Below are 15,527 nucleotides of genomic sequence, written 5' to 3' on the forward strand. Positions count from 1 at the left end.
GATATACTATAATAAAAAATTTCTATCCATTTAAAAATATTTTAATTACATGAAATCAAAGCATCTATATACAATTAATATAAGAAATGATATTATGCCTTTTAGGTTGAACCACTCTACTTGTATTATATATAGTATGTCTTATCTGGCTGATTATTCCTTTTGCCAACTAGGAAGAAATATGCAATTACTAAGTTGTAATTAACGTGTAACAGGTGTACAATTAATCCATGATTTAAAACTAACCCGACGGGCAACGGGTGTCTGCACACAGTGTTAGGAAATTTGGTAATTGAATAAGTCTTTTTTTTTTTCAAAGGTAATTGAATAAGTCTTTGTCTAGTTGTTTCTTAGTCAAATAAGTCCGAGTCTTTCGGAAGTCTCGTTGAGATAAGTTAGTCGAGTTAGTTCCTGCAATCATAAAAATTATATGCTAAAACCACACATCAGGTCAAAAAGTTATTGATCAATCATAAAACTTTGAAGTTAAATTAATTTTGATTGGGCTAGAGCATGCCTGTTGAAGCATTGATATCATATTAAGTTTCATCAACTATCAATTAAACATATTGTCGCAACTGGTATAGTAGTTCATGGCTCTTATAATCGTATCATCACTCACTTAATCTCCAATCTCATCTATGAGGCGCGACACTCCTAAACAAAAAAAAAACGATCACGCAAATGTTACCGAGAAACAAATATATAAAAAAAAAAAAAAAAAAAAAAAACAAATATACCATATTGTCATTACGTACTCACGGATAAAACTAATTTCATACATAATAAGCGGGTTGTGTTAGAGAATGTTAGTCTCTCTTTTAAATAAAACATGTTGTAGTTATATTCAAAAATGAGATTTAAAACCAGAAACCAAACAAAGGTATCAGTGTCATTGTTGGTGGTAACTACCGCCAGCAACGTGAAAAACGAAGAGGACGTTCATTTAATATTATACATTTTTTATAATATTGAGCGCGGTGAGTTTAAAATTCGCTATATAAACATCGGATGTTTTGTAGTATACATTCTAAACTGGTAAGAGATGGCAAACCAAACAAAACCGATCTTACCTCTATTAGTCAATAAGAAACCACTTGAGCTTATTAAACCCTCAAAACACACCCCTTCTGAAACTCTCTCCCTTTCTACTTTGGATAACGATCTTTTCAATGAAGTTATGTATGCAACAATTTATGTTTTCAAAGCCAATGAAAAGAACCAAAATGATCCTGTCCCTTTGCTTAGGAAGGCTTTGTCCGAACTTCTTGTGTACTACTATCCCCTTTCAGGCAAGCTCATGAGACGAGAGAGTGATCGAAAACTTCAGCTAGTTTTTGGGGGTGAGGGAGTTCCATTTGAGGTCGCTACTGCAGCCCTCAACCTCTCCTCTCTAAACTATATAGAAAATCTTGATGACCAAGTTGCTTTGCGCCTTGTACCTGATATCGAAATAGACTACGATAGCAACATCTCTTATCATCCACTAGCTTTGCAGGTAGCTTTTCATTTTCTTGATTATATTAGAAGATTATATATATTATTATAAAAACTGAAATAGGTATATTATTTCTTGAAGATTATATAATCTCAATAAACTCTCAATAATTTTGTTTTCATCGTAGTGTACACATAATTAAGATAATTCATTGTTCCCTTTGATTTTACTTTTAAGGTGACCAAGTTCGCATGTGGAGGATTCACCATAGGCACAGCGTTGACGCACGCCGTATGTGACGGATTCGGTGTGGCTCAGATCATCCATGCTTTAACCGAGTTAGCTGCAGGAAAGAGTGAGCCAACGGTGAAGCCGGTGTGGCAGAGAGAACGGTTGGTCGGACAATTTGATGATGAAGCGGCTAAAATGCCTGGCGGGCACATTACTAGCCTTTTAGCCACCTCACCATATATTCCAGCCAGTGAAATGGTATGTTGTCCTCCCAGTAACTTCAACAAATTTGTGGGTTTTTAACTTTTTATTGGTAACTATGAATATCCTACTATATATTAATTGAGAAGTCATTTTATTGATTTCTGTTGATTGGTCAATAATTTTTTTGTTTTTATTTGTTTTAATTAGATCTAAAAAAAATGTAAGTATATAAACAATTAATATCATTTATCAAATAATCTGCATAATACTACCAATAATGATTTATGGTAACTATTTGTTGACATTATAGAACAAGTAATGATGTTGATAATTTTTTATTTGTATTTATAAAATACATAAAATAATAAACGAAAACAGTTTATATAAAACAATATAACATTTTTATATTCTTTTCTAAAGCATTATATTTTTATATAAATTATTGTAATAACTATTAACTTCTTATAAAGTTCATATACTTTATAATCATTTCTTAAACGATCAAAACAATTATAAAATTATTTATCTTGACTTAGTTATATATTTTGAATTATTATACAACTTTGCAAGTCATCTATAAAAGCTTATAAATTAATTTATAAAATCAATTTCAAAAATTCATCCTACTATCCTACTATATAATATATATTAATTGAAGTCACTTAAAATACTTTTGTTTATGTGTCGATTATTGATGAAGTATTAAAAATTGTTAAAAATTGATTTTTCAATAAGTTTTAATTTTTATTTATTTTTATTAGATTTAAAATAAAAAATAAGTCTACAAACAGTTAATATCACTTGCCAAATAATCTACATAATATTACAAATAATTATATATGGTAACTAATTTTGGAAACAGTATAAAAATTAATAATGGTTGATCAATCTCTTATATATTTGTAAACTACATAAAATAATAAACAAAAAGTTTATTAAAATCGAAATAATGATTTTTTTTCTTTTTTTGTCAAATTTTTTTGATACATGCTTTATAATCATCTATAAAAATTATAAATAAATTTATAAATTATTTACTTTGGCTTATCATATGTTTTAAATTATTATAAGATGTTGTAAGTCATTTCTAAGAGCTTATAAATTAATTTATAAAATATATTTGAAATTTCATTTTATACTAAATGATAGTCACTAAATTGATTGTTTCTTAGCTGTCAATCATATAGTTTGAGAAAAATTATTAAAATTTGATTTGTTAATGGATTTTCATTTTTTATTTATTTTATGAGTAAGAAAATCAGTTCTAGAGACAAATTTTATCAGTATTCAAACAACCTAAATATACTGCTTATAACTATTTATAGTAATTAAATATGTGATTTACATAAAATATTTATAATGCTTCATAAAATCATTTTTAACAATCAATTATTTCCAACTTATAAAATGTTTCAAAAACAATTTCTAGAATTGATATAGTAGTTTTATATTCATATGTAATTGGATATGAATATGTAGAGAATGTGTAACAATTATATTGTCTTAACTTTTTTAAAACTTATTAAATGTATAAAAATTTAGCCACAAATTATTTAAAAATCGAAAGTTTCAATATTATATACCTTCAAAATTTAATAATTTTATTAAAAACTGAATAATAAATGTTATATATAACTAATTTTAGTACAATTTTCAATACAAAATATCAAAAATATTTAAAATAGTCATATTTATCATTTTCAAAAACAATTATCCTTAGAAAAATATTTTATAAAAAAAACATATTCGATTTTTGATGATAAAAACATATTGTAATTTGACAAATTACAATAAATATATTGTTACAAAACATTCAAACCCGCGAATTCGCGGACATCCACCTAGTTTGTAATTGTACGTAGAGTAAAAAAGGAAAAAGTAAATAAATAAATAAATAAATATATATATATATATATATATAGTTGATGTTCTCAAGGTTTACACGTTCTTGCAAATAGATTTGGTCATGGACACAGCATTGAACTCCCAAAAAATTAGAATAATATATAGACAAACATAAATCCCTAAATTGATTAATTTTTTTAAATAAAATCCTTACTAAATCATTTAAGGTTTTCAAATTCTCAAAGCATGCTTGTAATAAGAATAATAAATTTCAAGAGATTGTTAGACCAAAAAAAAAAAATTTGCTGAGATTGGTAGTAAATCTATAATTATGTGGAAGAAATATATATTTTAGCTAAAGTGATCTCTTTTCATTCACTATCCAACAGGTAACGGAGACAATAAACATTCGAGCTGGTAATATAAAGAGGCTTAAAGACTCTTTGATGAGAGAGTGCGGGTACCCTAAAGAGGGTTTCACTACTTATGAAGTACTTAGCTCTTGCATATGGAAAGCAAGATCTCGAGCACTGAAGCTAAACCTTGACGGGATCACTGTCCTTGGCGTAGCTGTTGGAATCCGACACGTTTTAGATCCGCCACTTCCTCAAGGATTCTACGGTAACGCCTACGTAGATGTCTATATCGAGTTAACCGTGAGAGAACTCCAGGAAGCATCAATCTCTGAAATTGCTAAGCACGTGAAGAAAGCCAAGAAAACAGCTCATGACAAGGGCTATCTCGAGGAAGAGCTAAGGAACACGGAGAGATTGATGAGGGATGATGCGAAGTTCGAAGGGGTGAGCGATGGACTATTGTTTCTTACGGATTGGAGGAACATTGGTTGGTTCGGATCAATGGATTTTGGTTGGAGCGAGCCGGTGAATCTGCGGCCGTTGACCGAGCAGAAGAGTGCAGTGCATATAGGGATGATATTGAAACCTTCACAACTTGATCCATCAATGGAAGGTGGAGTTAAAGTGATCATGACGTTGCCAAGAGTTGCAATGGTTGACTTCAAGCGAGAGATGGATGCTATGAACAAACTTTACTCTTAATATTATTAGTACCTGGATTAGTTTTCTATGTGTGTGATTGAATGTTTCAAACATGAATAATGGGCGAATAAGATCAGTATGCTTATATGAATGATTGAATGCTTAAGTATATGATCATCTTGTGTGTAGAAACCAAGAGATCCATATTGACTACATTGTAATAATTATCATCATTACTTCACTTCTTTGAATAATTGGAGGAAGAGGAGGAAAGAGTGTGGAGATTTACTGGGAAGTGATGCAGCGCCATGGAGGATGATGGAGTTTTGGGTAAAGGAGAGAACTTTGTGCTACTATCCAGTTATCTCTCAAACGACATCGTTTTAGATAAGTACGGATGGTTTTAAAAAACACTCCGTTTTCTATGTGCGAACACAGCATGCATGTCATTCTCGTTCAATTATTATTTCTGGACAAAAAGAGAGTTATCAATTTCAGTGTTACAAAAAAAAGAGTTTTTTTTTTTGCATAGTGTTACAAAAAAAGTTGTCAATTTTTTCTTTTTTATTTTTTTAAAAGCTGATTTATTTGACATTACAATTACGAAAAATATTACTAGATAATTGTTAATTTTAGATAAATGTATTTGAGTTATTAAAATTCACATCTGATTATATCACTTTCAGTCTTTTTATGAAATCCACACGATTTTATTTGCATCATATTGAAAATTTTAGTTAAGCATTTTTTATTTAATATGTACATAATTTTTTTTTTTGGAATCCAATTTTCAATAGAGAAATATTAATGAACTATTAATAAAACTATATAACTAAAGTAGTTTCCACAATATGTTTCTATTTATTTCCAGAATTTCAAATATTTTCTACATTTTATGTACTTATGTTTACCCATATAATTTGTTACATTTTAAGAAAATGATTTATTGCACACAAAAGTGAGCTGCATGCGAAGGCTTAGGAATGTAGCTACAAATTACTAATCATGTACAAATTTCACTTCTTTCCTTGTGTGATGCATTCAGTGCCGGTCCGGAGGTCAGTTGGCGCCTAAAGCACACCCTATAAATGTTGTCCCTTAGTTATAATTTTTTTTACATTTTAACATTATTAAAATTTTAAATAAAGTATAAAAATATGAATAATTTTTAATGAATTTTTTTCAAAGTAATTCAAAAATTTTAAATAATCAAGTGTTTTGACTTGTTTATGTCCTATTAATATTATCGTCATTACGCTTAATAACTTATGAGAAATATTTTAACGTAAATAATTTATTTTGAATTTTAGTTTAGAGCAAAAGTTAAAATTAAAACAAAATTGTTTTACTGATGTATGATTATAACCATTCATTTTTTTTTCAATAAAAGAAAAAAACACCTCAACTTTTTTCACAGTTTTCTTTGCAACTTTTATCAAATAGTAAAGTTCTACTGTATACATATTTTGTCGATATTGAAGAATAAATATAATTTAATCAAATCATTTAAATTGAATCCAATTTATTAAATGTTACTGAGTATTTTTGTTGAGAATTTCAAAGAGAAAAAATAATTTATTCTAATTTTATGTTTGTTTATATTTAAATATTTTAACATATTATAAAATTTATGACAAATGATAAAGTAGATAAATTTACATAAAAACTTCTAGTTACATCAATTCCATACAATGGAGAACATAGATTATTTAAAAAATTGTCAATTTTGAATTAGTAGATAAATAAAGATTCAGGTTACGTTTGCAAAGGATTGTTCTCAATTGGTGAAGATGGTTTCGGAATCAGAAGAATGACCAGCATTTGAAAGTTATCTGAAAGATATTAAAGTCCTACAAAGGAGTTTCTACAACTCAGAGATCGTTCATGTACCTCGGACGGAGAATAAAAGGGCGGATAGCTTAGCACGTAGTGCTAGGAAACAACCGTCTTTCGTCGTTCACATGGATGCGGAGTTGCCGATTTGGTTTACAGAGTCAAGTTGAGTCTGTGAATGTATTGTTGTCAAAAAAAAAAAAAAAGATAAATAAAGATTCTTTTAAAGTAGTCGTATCTATTACAGCTCATTTACTTGCCATCATTGTTAAAGGAAAATTGAATAATGGGATACAAAAGGAAGCTTGCTCGAACTTGGCACCCGGAGGGAAACAAGGCTTTTAAGAAACCACCATACCAAGAGATTTTCTTTGTAGATTGGCGCCCCAAATAAAATAATAATATTTGACGCTTAAGGCACGGGTCTTATAAGCTTTAGCTCAGGGCCGGACCTGGATGCATTACATATTATTTAACCTTTAAAATGTTTAATAATAAGTGAGTTTTTTCGATCTTTTAATAAATAATATTTTAGAGAAACACAAAAAATGAGCTGTGAAGACTTAGGAATGTAGCTACAAATTACTAATCATGTACAAATTTCACTTCTTTTCTTGTGTGGATGCATTAAGTATTATTTAACCTTAAAATATTTAATATTAAATGGCTTTTCCGATCTTTTAATAAAAACATTTTTGAGAAACTTGTTGGTTTCAAATTACATAGTTTTTCAATCTTTGATCTATATTTATTAACTTTTATACTATGTAAATTTTGATATTCTACATTTTGTTTTTTTTTTTGGGTTGGATTATGGTTAAATAGATAATTAATGGTATTTCTTAAAAAAATGTACGCTATTTAATATTTTAAATTTGTATGTATAAACTTAAAACGTTAAATATTACAAAAACTGAATAAATATATTATACAAAATTCAGTCCAAGATTATTGGCCATTGATATCAAACGCTCTTGGTTGGTCACTTGTAAAAGCCGAGTAGTCACCGTAGAGTATAGAATATAAGAAGGGTATTTTCATTGAAAGTTTATGAACCAGAATTTACCAAAGGGAGTTTTTCAAAACCAACCCATATTTTCAAGTCAAACCTAAAACCAACCTCTTTTTTTTTGTTACAACTATTTATCAATGAATTTTTCATACTATCTCTCTATTTTTAAATTATTTACAAAATTGCCATTATTATTTAATTTTTTTTATTAATTTCGAAATTAACCAAAAACCAAATACACCCTAACCATTTCTTCTTATTTACAATAATGTCATTATCATGAATTTTTCCATTTACCATGAACCATCATTTTTGAAGCCTTACTCTAGAACTCAATTTTCAACCACTTTTTTTCTCATTTTAAACCAACAAATATTCATTTCCTCTACTTTTCCATCTAAAAAACTCTCGTAACTTTCACATTCATAAGCATAAATTTCATATTTTCGAGTTTCTTCATTAGTGAATCGTCAAAGGTGATTCTTTTTGCTCATATTTGGAGTTTCGACGGTTAAAAAGGTTGTAAACGAGCTTTACATCGTCAAATTTTCAGATTTGTGTCGCGATAGTAGACTATTTTCTATGTCTACACCTATATGCAGACTTACGATGCAGTCTACTTGTCAACCAACATGTTAGTTTTGCAATTGACCAAACGAATTTTTTTGTAAAGAAGACTTCCCTAGCAGTCTTCATCTTTACCTTTGACAACAAAAACAAAAATTCAGGTAGACTTACCAAGACGTCTACGTAAAAGAGGTTAGTTTTGCATTTGACTGAACTTTTGACTTTCCCTAGTAAACTTCAAAGGAAGTCTACACATTGTAGACTGCCAGAGACGTCAACAAAAGGTCAATTTTGCATTTGACCAAAACTTTAACTTTGTTGAATAAGTTAGTTTTGTGTTTAACTAAAAGGTTTAAAAATTTATTAAATTGTAAACTTCAAATATAGTCTTCTAATCTTAGAAAAAAAACGTAGATTGCGTGTGAAGTCAACTATTTTATTTTGGTCAAATGCAAAACTAACTCGTCGGATTTGAGAGTGGACTTCATGCGAAGTCTACACAAATGTAGACGTTCATTTTAGTTTACTCGTAGAAAGTCAAACTTGGTTAATTGCAAAACTAACCTATTTCAAAAAAAATTCAAACATGTAGACTACATATGAAGTCTACATCCGAAAATCAAATCCTGGGTGAATTATGGTCAATTGCAAAAACTAACTTTTTGAAGTATAGACTGAAATGGAAGTCTACTTGTATAAAATCAATTTTTTTTTTCAAATATAGAAAGTAACCCGTAAAATTTGAGTTATCTATGAGTTAACTCAAACTTAAAATCAAAAAACTAAATTTAATGCATGATTGGTGCCATTTTTGAGTTATCTATGAGTTAAACTAAACCTTTAACTCAAACTAAATCATTGTTACCACATGTTACCAATCATAGCAAATGTATTACAATTTAGATTTTAAATACAATTGTGTATCTTTCAAATTTAAAATCAAAATAGAGTATTTCTTAATTACTGTATTCCTTTAATTAAGCCTGAATAAAAATCTTAATTCAAAATCCTAAACTCTGACCCCCCCCCCCCCACCCAAATTATTTGTCTAGCCATAACACTGAATTACAAACATTAATATATTATTATTTTAGTTTTGAAAGAACTGGCTCTTCAAAGGAAAACAATGACTACAATTTTAGAGCATCAACATGTAGTAAGAGCAGGATTAACGGGGGATTAAAAGGGAGGTGCTTAAAAAAAATTAATATAATACTCGGTGGGTCCCGCAAAAAAACCAACAATGGTTGCTTCTGTCGCCTATTTTAGCGTCGTTGTTTGTATTGTTTGCGGGCCCCACTAACACGTGGCGGCCCGCAATTAGTTCTTTTATTAGTTTTTTTAAAAATAAAAAATGAGAAAAAAAAATTAAAAAAAATAAAAATTTGAGCACCCCATAAGGGGGTGTAGGGATAATCCTGCTCTAAGTTTCTTTCATAAATACCTTTACTAGATAATAATAGTATCAAACAAATAATAACACTAGTTCACTATATTATCCTGTTAGGTGTACATTATCTTGCTTCCACATCGGAGTTGTTAAAAGAATCTGTCCGTAAAGTAGTCACGGATACCTGAATCCTGATACCTGTTACCTAGTAGTACTATGTATAATATATATGTACTTACGACACAAGACCAAACCATAAGAAAATCTCTCACCATCTAGATTACTTTTTGCTAAACTAATAATCAAATATATCACGTGTGCTAAATTATTTAACTCAACCAATACATAATTTCATGTTTGGTTAGGTGCATAATTCCAATTCTACAAACCACTCCATCATGTGATTCGCACTACATGATGCAAAATACTATATATCAGGTTAGGTGATCATTATCTTGCGTTTTTTTTACAGTAGAGTTGTTATGATTTTTCTTAAAAGTAGGATCAAACAGATCGTGTTGTCACGATCATCCAGTATGGATCCAATGGTAATATTAGTTAAAGGGAATGAGCTCAACTGAATTGGCCGTGGTTCACATTGAGAATGTCATTTTCTGCATACACATACATATAACAATAGCAAAATGTGTAGCTACAATATTTTAGTGGTTATTTGAAATATTGGTCATGAAAAGTCACAAAATCGTATTTATATGATTGTGGCTAAAAACATTTATGGGTTTCCATGAGTGTATAACTACCATTTAGTCATATATATTTAATTAATTTAGTTATGAAATCGTCATTTAATAGTTCATCATAATTATTAAATAGCCACCAAATATTTCACAACTAACTTGTGATTTGTGTATAATTTTCTTAAAAATAATTTCTATTTGTTTAAAATAATTCCCTGGATTAACCTATGAAAAATAACCAAATATTCAATTCAAAATTAATATATGCATCGACCAAAAGACTTCCCAGAAATCTTTTTCGGTGGAGAATATTTCTTCAGAAGTCTTCTACACTAAACACATCTGAAAAATTGAAATATCATACCTAGATTCAGTGAAAATTTGTTCTTGCCTTCGAAGTACTCATAACTTCTTAATGAAAAGTATTCACTCATTATTAAACAAAGCCATCAAAATTGAGTAAATTTAATGAAAACATAAACATAAAACCTAAAATGTTTAGTTTTAAGGATGAATTACGAGAGGATATAAAAGATAAATGATTTATATATGTAAGAAATGAGATAAAAAGATGTATAAATTGATTTATATACATTTAGAGCTTTTTGTTATTAATGGTGGATGGTGATATTAAAGACAATGGTAATTTTGTAATAAGTGAGGAAGATGAGAGTGTTTGAGTATTTTTTTTTTTTTGATAAAAGTTAAATATATTACCAAAGTAAAGAATGGTTACATAGTTAGATAAGCCAACTTTGAACTTATAATAGACATGAGAAGGGATGCAACTTTGAACTTCTAATGGCCAAAGTAAAGAATGGTTACATAACTGAATAAATAAATAATTTAAATTTTGATCAATTTTGTCTCTCATCAAAATTGGTGACAAATTATTTCTTCATAAACTTTTTAAGACATGAGAAAAATAAAATAGACTAAGATCCATCTATCAATAAATTGAGAAAAAAAAATCATATTAATTGATATCAATTTGAGAATCCATGAATTCATCATATTATTCCAATACTTAAGTAGAAATAACATTTTGGATTATCAGTGACGCGGTACCCTGGTTCAAACCCACATACATCATTTTATTATAAAACACGCTAAATCAATGTCGGGATAGTAATCAAGCAGTGCGATCCGCAGTGTAGAGAGTTTCATGAAGCCTAGGTGTTACGATGACTTCGAGTGGAGTGGTTTTGAGATTGACCATCCCATTGGTCTGCGTCATGTCCACTTCTTGACTCGATGGTCTTGCCACGTCGAAGCTGTGCAAGAACCTTGCCAGGATATAATGAACCACCCGGAGACCTAAATGGATTGCAGGACACGTCCGTCGTCCTAACCCGAATGCAATCAACTTGTAATTCTGTCCACCAAAATCTACGTCTTTGTTAGATGTCAAAAACCGTTCTGGCTCAAACTTTTCAGGGTCAGACCACAAATTTGGATCCCTCCCAATCTTCCACGCATTTACGAGCAATTGTGTCCCTGATTAATCGACATGAAACATGATTACAAATTTTACACGTCACTGGATATAGTTCAATGTAAAATTAATTTGCAAAACCATAAGTAATTATAATTTATTCAATATATATATGTGTGTGTATATATATATATATATATTAGGTGATTTTCTCGTACTCATGCATCAATACAAATATTTACAAAATAATTAAATTACAATAATAGTTTAATAGTTTACATTCATTTGTTTATAAGTTCTAAAAAATTATATTTGTGTTTGAAAGTAAATGAAAAGGATTATGTTAAAATTTGTTATTTTAATTAGATTTGTGATTCAAGATATGTAATTTTAGTTGAATTTAATAATAAATTAAAAACAATAATAATTGATCAGAATAAATTTAATTCATTAAAGATACATATGTAATCGTTATAAATGCGACATGTAGGAATTTAAATTTAAATAGTATTAATTATAAATATGATATTCTATCTAGTTGGTATGAAAGATTATGTATTTGCGCGCAACTGAAGATGTTTATATCTTTTTTATACTAGTTTTGAAGTAACATGCAATATGAAATATAACAAGATGATGACTTTTTGCATAATTATCATCTCCTAACAAATGCGGCTTTCTTTTGTATCGGTTATATTGTTTGGGAAAACTGTACGCTGATACTAAACAAACTAAAAACAATTAACAATGACTGGAAAGACCATTCTATTATATACTAGTTTAAATACTATCTCTATCTCTAACATGAGATATTAAAAAGAAAAGTTCAAATTTCAACGCGTAATTAAATGGGTTACCTGCAGGAATATGATAGTTTCCATTGACGATGTCGAAGTCCTCCATCACAGTTCTATAGGCGACGAGAGGCACTGATGGGTACAAACGGAATGTTTCCTTGATAATGGCTTGGATGTAAACTAAATCTTTGATGTCAGACTCTTCTACAACTCTTTCCTTGCCAATAGTACGGTCAAGCTCCTCTTGAGCTTTCCTCAACACGTTTGGGTTGTTCACGAGCAGCGAGACAGCCCAAACCAAAACTACAATTGATGTCTCGCTCCCTGACAATACCAAGTTCTAGTTTGCATCCAAAAAAAGAGAGAGAGTGAGTTGACACACGCATATATATATGTATATATATATATTTCGATTTACTTATAATATCTTGAAGGCTTCTATATATAAGCTGGCCTTACGAGTGAGAGGGCCTTGATGGTTGCATGAGCATCATCAAGACTAAGAACCTTGTCTGTTTTGAAAATCTCCATGATCAGAATCATGAAGTCCTTTTCACTCCCACCACCAAAATCCTTATTCTTGTGTTCTTCAACCCAACTTTCAACAACCTTATCTAACCCTTTAGCCGTTCTCTTCATGCCTCTCTTGATAACCCAATCCATAAAACCTAGAGCTGGTATGGCATCGGAGAACAAGAGTAACCCGAAGTAATCAATAAACTCTCGTATCAGCTTTCCACATCTCGTCGCTTCTCCGGTGTCACAGTTAGGGCTTTCCCCAAAGTATCTCTTCCCTGCGACCATCATCAGCGAGATGTTCGCGGTTAGATACTGAAACTCTCGCTTCATGTCCACCAAGACTCCGTTCTTAGGTCTACCCTTTTGGTCCCACCTCTTGTATAAGTCTCTGAACGCCACATCGGCTTCTCTAGCCCTACGAAACTTGAAGGTTTCCATGACCGAGGCTGATAAGACCTCAGAGGTAGTTATCTTCCTCATATCTCTCCAGTAAGCACCATAAGGGATAAACGTCATGAACGTGTCGTTGTAGCCTAGGAGCGTCGAAGCGGTGAGGCCAGGCCGGTCCAAGAATTTGTCGTGGACGGTGTAGCATTCTTTGGCCACCTCTTGGCTGCTTATGATCAGGACGTTGTGAGAACCAAGCTTTGCCATGAACACGGGTCCGTACTTGTCGGCCATTTCCCCAAAAGCAACGTGGGTCGTCTTGACATCGTCATAGAACGCTAAATGGCCGATTAAGGGCCACGCTCCAGGGGCTGTATACACAGTATGCTTCTTTTTGCTCCTGGGACGTAGCAGTGAGTTTATGAGGAGGAAGGGGATTGAGAGAATAGAGAGAGCAGTGAGAAAAAGAAGCTGAATCAAATCCATTGCCTTGAGCTACTACTGCTTGTTGATCTGAGTCTGTTATATAAGCTGTTCATCGAGATTTTTTACTTGGGTATGGTTGACACCTGGAAATTCATTTTCGAACCTACTACACGCTGATTATAGGTATTTAATTTTCTTACTTTCTTTGTCTTATTCCAATAATGCAAATTAGTTAAGGATTTTTTTAATCTTGTGTTCTAAGGAACTATATAGACAGCGCCGTTTAGGTCTTCTAAAACAGTAACGACTACTGCTAAAGTCTAAACTACGCAAAAATATATTATACAAATAGATAATATATAATTATTATTTTAAATTATAGTAATAATGTATTATATTTTAGAAAATTAAAATAACATGAATTTATTAGTTTATAATATCGACATAATTTTAAGACGTTAAGAACATATGTAGTGGGAGAATATTTTGAAAGATATTTCACCAGAAAATAATAAAAATTAAAAAATAGACAAAAATGAGAGCCAAGGTAAAGAAGAAGAGGTTAAGAGCATGATTAAAGGTCAGAATCTGTAACAGTTTCTAAGAAAATAAAAATATTAATATTACAATTATTTTAGCTTGTTAAAACAGTTAAAACATTGTTTAATTGATAGATAATTGACAGCTGTCTTATAAACTTAATAACCGGTTCTAAAATTTCATATATTAGAACTTTTGTACGTTTTCTTTTTTAATTTTGATATTTTTTAAATATTAAGAATTTTTGTTAAACTTGCACGTTAAAGCTGTTCTAAGGCTGTAACTGGATCAACAAAATTTGGAATTGGAATACGGGTCATTCCGTTTGATTCCAAAATAAAAGGACAAAACTTAGGTTCATCTCTTATGGTGAACCTTTAAATTCAATTCCTCTCTTCCGACCAATCAAAGTGTCACCTAGATAATTAATAAAAAAAATTAAATTTTATTTAAAAAAATTTAAAATAGTTGAAAAAAAATGATGCCTAACTAAATCTTACCCTAAATCTAAATCTAACCCTTAAATACTAAACTCAAACCCTATACCCTAAATCCAAATAGTAAACTCTAAACTCAAACCATATACTATAAACTTAAACCCTAAACCCTAAACTCAACCTGTAAACCCAAATCCTAGATCCTAAACTCAAACCGTAAATTCTAAACCCAAACTCAAATCCTAGACCCTAAACCAAACCGTAAACCTAAAACCCAAATTCAAACTTTTTGGGTTTAGGGTCTAGGTTTCAGGTTTAGGATCTAGGGTTTCGGTTTAGGATCTAGGATTCAGGTTTAGGATTTGGCAGGGCATAGGGTTTGGGTTTATGATGTAGAGTTTGAGTTTAAGATTTGGGTTTAGAGTTTGGGTTTAGGATTTAGGGTTTAGAGTTTGGGTTTAGGATTTAGGGTTTAGAGTTTTATTAGTGGCATCATTTTTTTCAATTATTTTAGATTTTTTTTTTAATATATTTTTATTAATAATCTAGCCGCCACTTTGATTGATGATAAGAGGAGTGATGAATTTAAAGGGAGTGAACCTTAGTTTTGTCCAAAATAAAAATACCAGTTACATGGAATTAAAAAGTGATCACATTCCAATAATTCATGTGGGATAGGAAACAAAAAGAATGTAGTAATAAATCAACTCATAAATCATCTTGAAGAAAAAAGTTACGTGAATGTAATGGAATGGAAAAAAAAAAGATAT

The 15,527-nt window shown here is 30.3% G+C and overlaps 2 protein-coding genes across 2 annotated transcripts; one reads left to right on the forward strand and one right to left on the reverse strand.

The window, feature by feature from the left end:
• Positions 1–711: 711 nt before the first annotated feature.
• On the forward strand, positions 712–4,870 carry LOC125590140 (spermidine coumaroyl-CoA acyltransferase-like). The gene is made up of 3 exons (XM_048763220.1): positions 712–1,498; positions 1,676–1,927; positions 4,108–4,870. The coding sequence occupies exons 1-3, from the start codon at positions 1,046–1,048 to the stop codon at positions 4,774–4,776; spliced, it is 1,374 nt and encodes a 457-aa protein (XP_048619177.1). The 5' UTR covers positions 712–1,045; the 3' UTR covers positions 4,777–4,870.
• A 6,332-nt stretch (positions 4,871–11,202) lies between these two features.
• Positions 11,203–13,953, reverse strand: LOC125590141 (cytochrome P450 CYP82D47-like). The gene is made up of 3 exons (XM_048763221.1): positions 12,908–13,953; positions 12,509–12,788; positions 11,203–11,713 (listed from the first exon to the last, which is right to left on the reverse strand). The coding sequence occupies exons 1-3, from the start codon at positions 13,838–13,840 to the stop codon at positions 11,349–11,351; spliced, it is 1,578 nt and encodes a 525-aa protein (XP_048619178.1). The 5' UTR covers positions 13,841–13,953; the 3' UTR covers positions 11,203–11,348.
• Positions 13,954–15,527: the final 1,574 nt, after the last annotated feature.

Source organism: Brassica napus, chromosome C7 (assembly GCF_020379485.1).
Source record: "Brassica napus cultivar Da-Ae chromosome C7, Da-Ae, whole genome shotgun sequence".
Classification (NCBI taxonomy): Eukaryota; Viridiplantae; Streptophyta; class Magnoliopsida; order Brassicales; family Brassicaceae; genus Brassica; species Brassica napus.

Coding starts and splice junctions, on each gene's coding strand:
- LOC125590141 (XM_048763221.1), bottom strand. CDS start 13,840: ATGGATTTGATTCAGCTTCTTTTTCTCACTGCTCTCTCTATTCTCTCA. Junction 12,789..12,907: donor CCATCAAGGCCCTCTCACTC/GTAAGGCCAGCT, acceptor GATGCAAACTAG/AACTTGGTATTGTCAGGGAG. Junction 11,714..12,508: donor AAACTATCATATTCCTGCAG/GTAACCCATTTA, acceptor TCGATTAATCAG/GGACACAATTGCTCGTAAAT.
- LOC125590140 (XM_048763220.1), top strand. CDS start 1,046: ATGGCAAACCAAACAAAACCGATCTTACCTCTATTAGTCAATAAGAAA. Junction 1,499..1,675: donor ATCATCCACTAGCTTTGCAG/GTAGCTTTTCAT, acceptor TTTACTTTTAAG/GTGACCAAGTTCGCATGTGG. Junction 1,928..4,107: donor ATATTCCAGCCAGTGAAATG/GTATGTTGTCCT, acceptor ACTATCCAACAG/GTAACGGAGACAATAAACAT.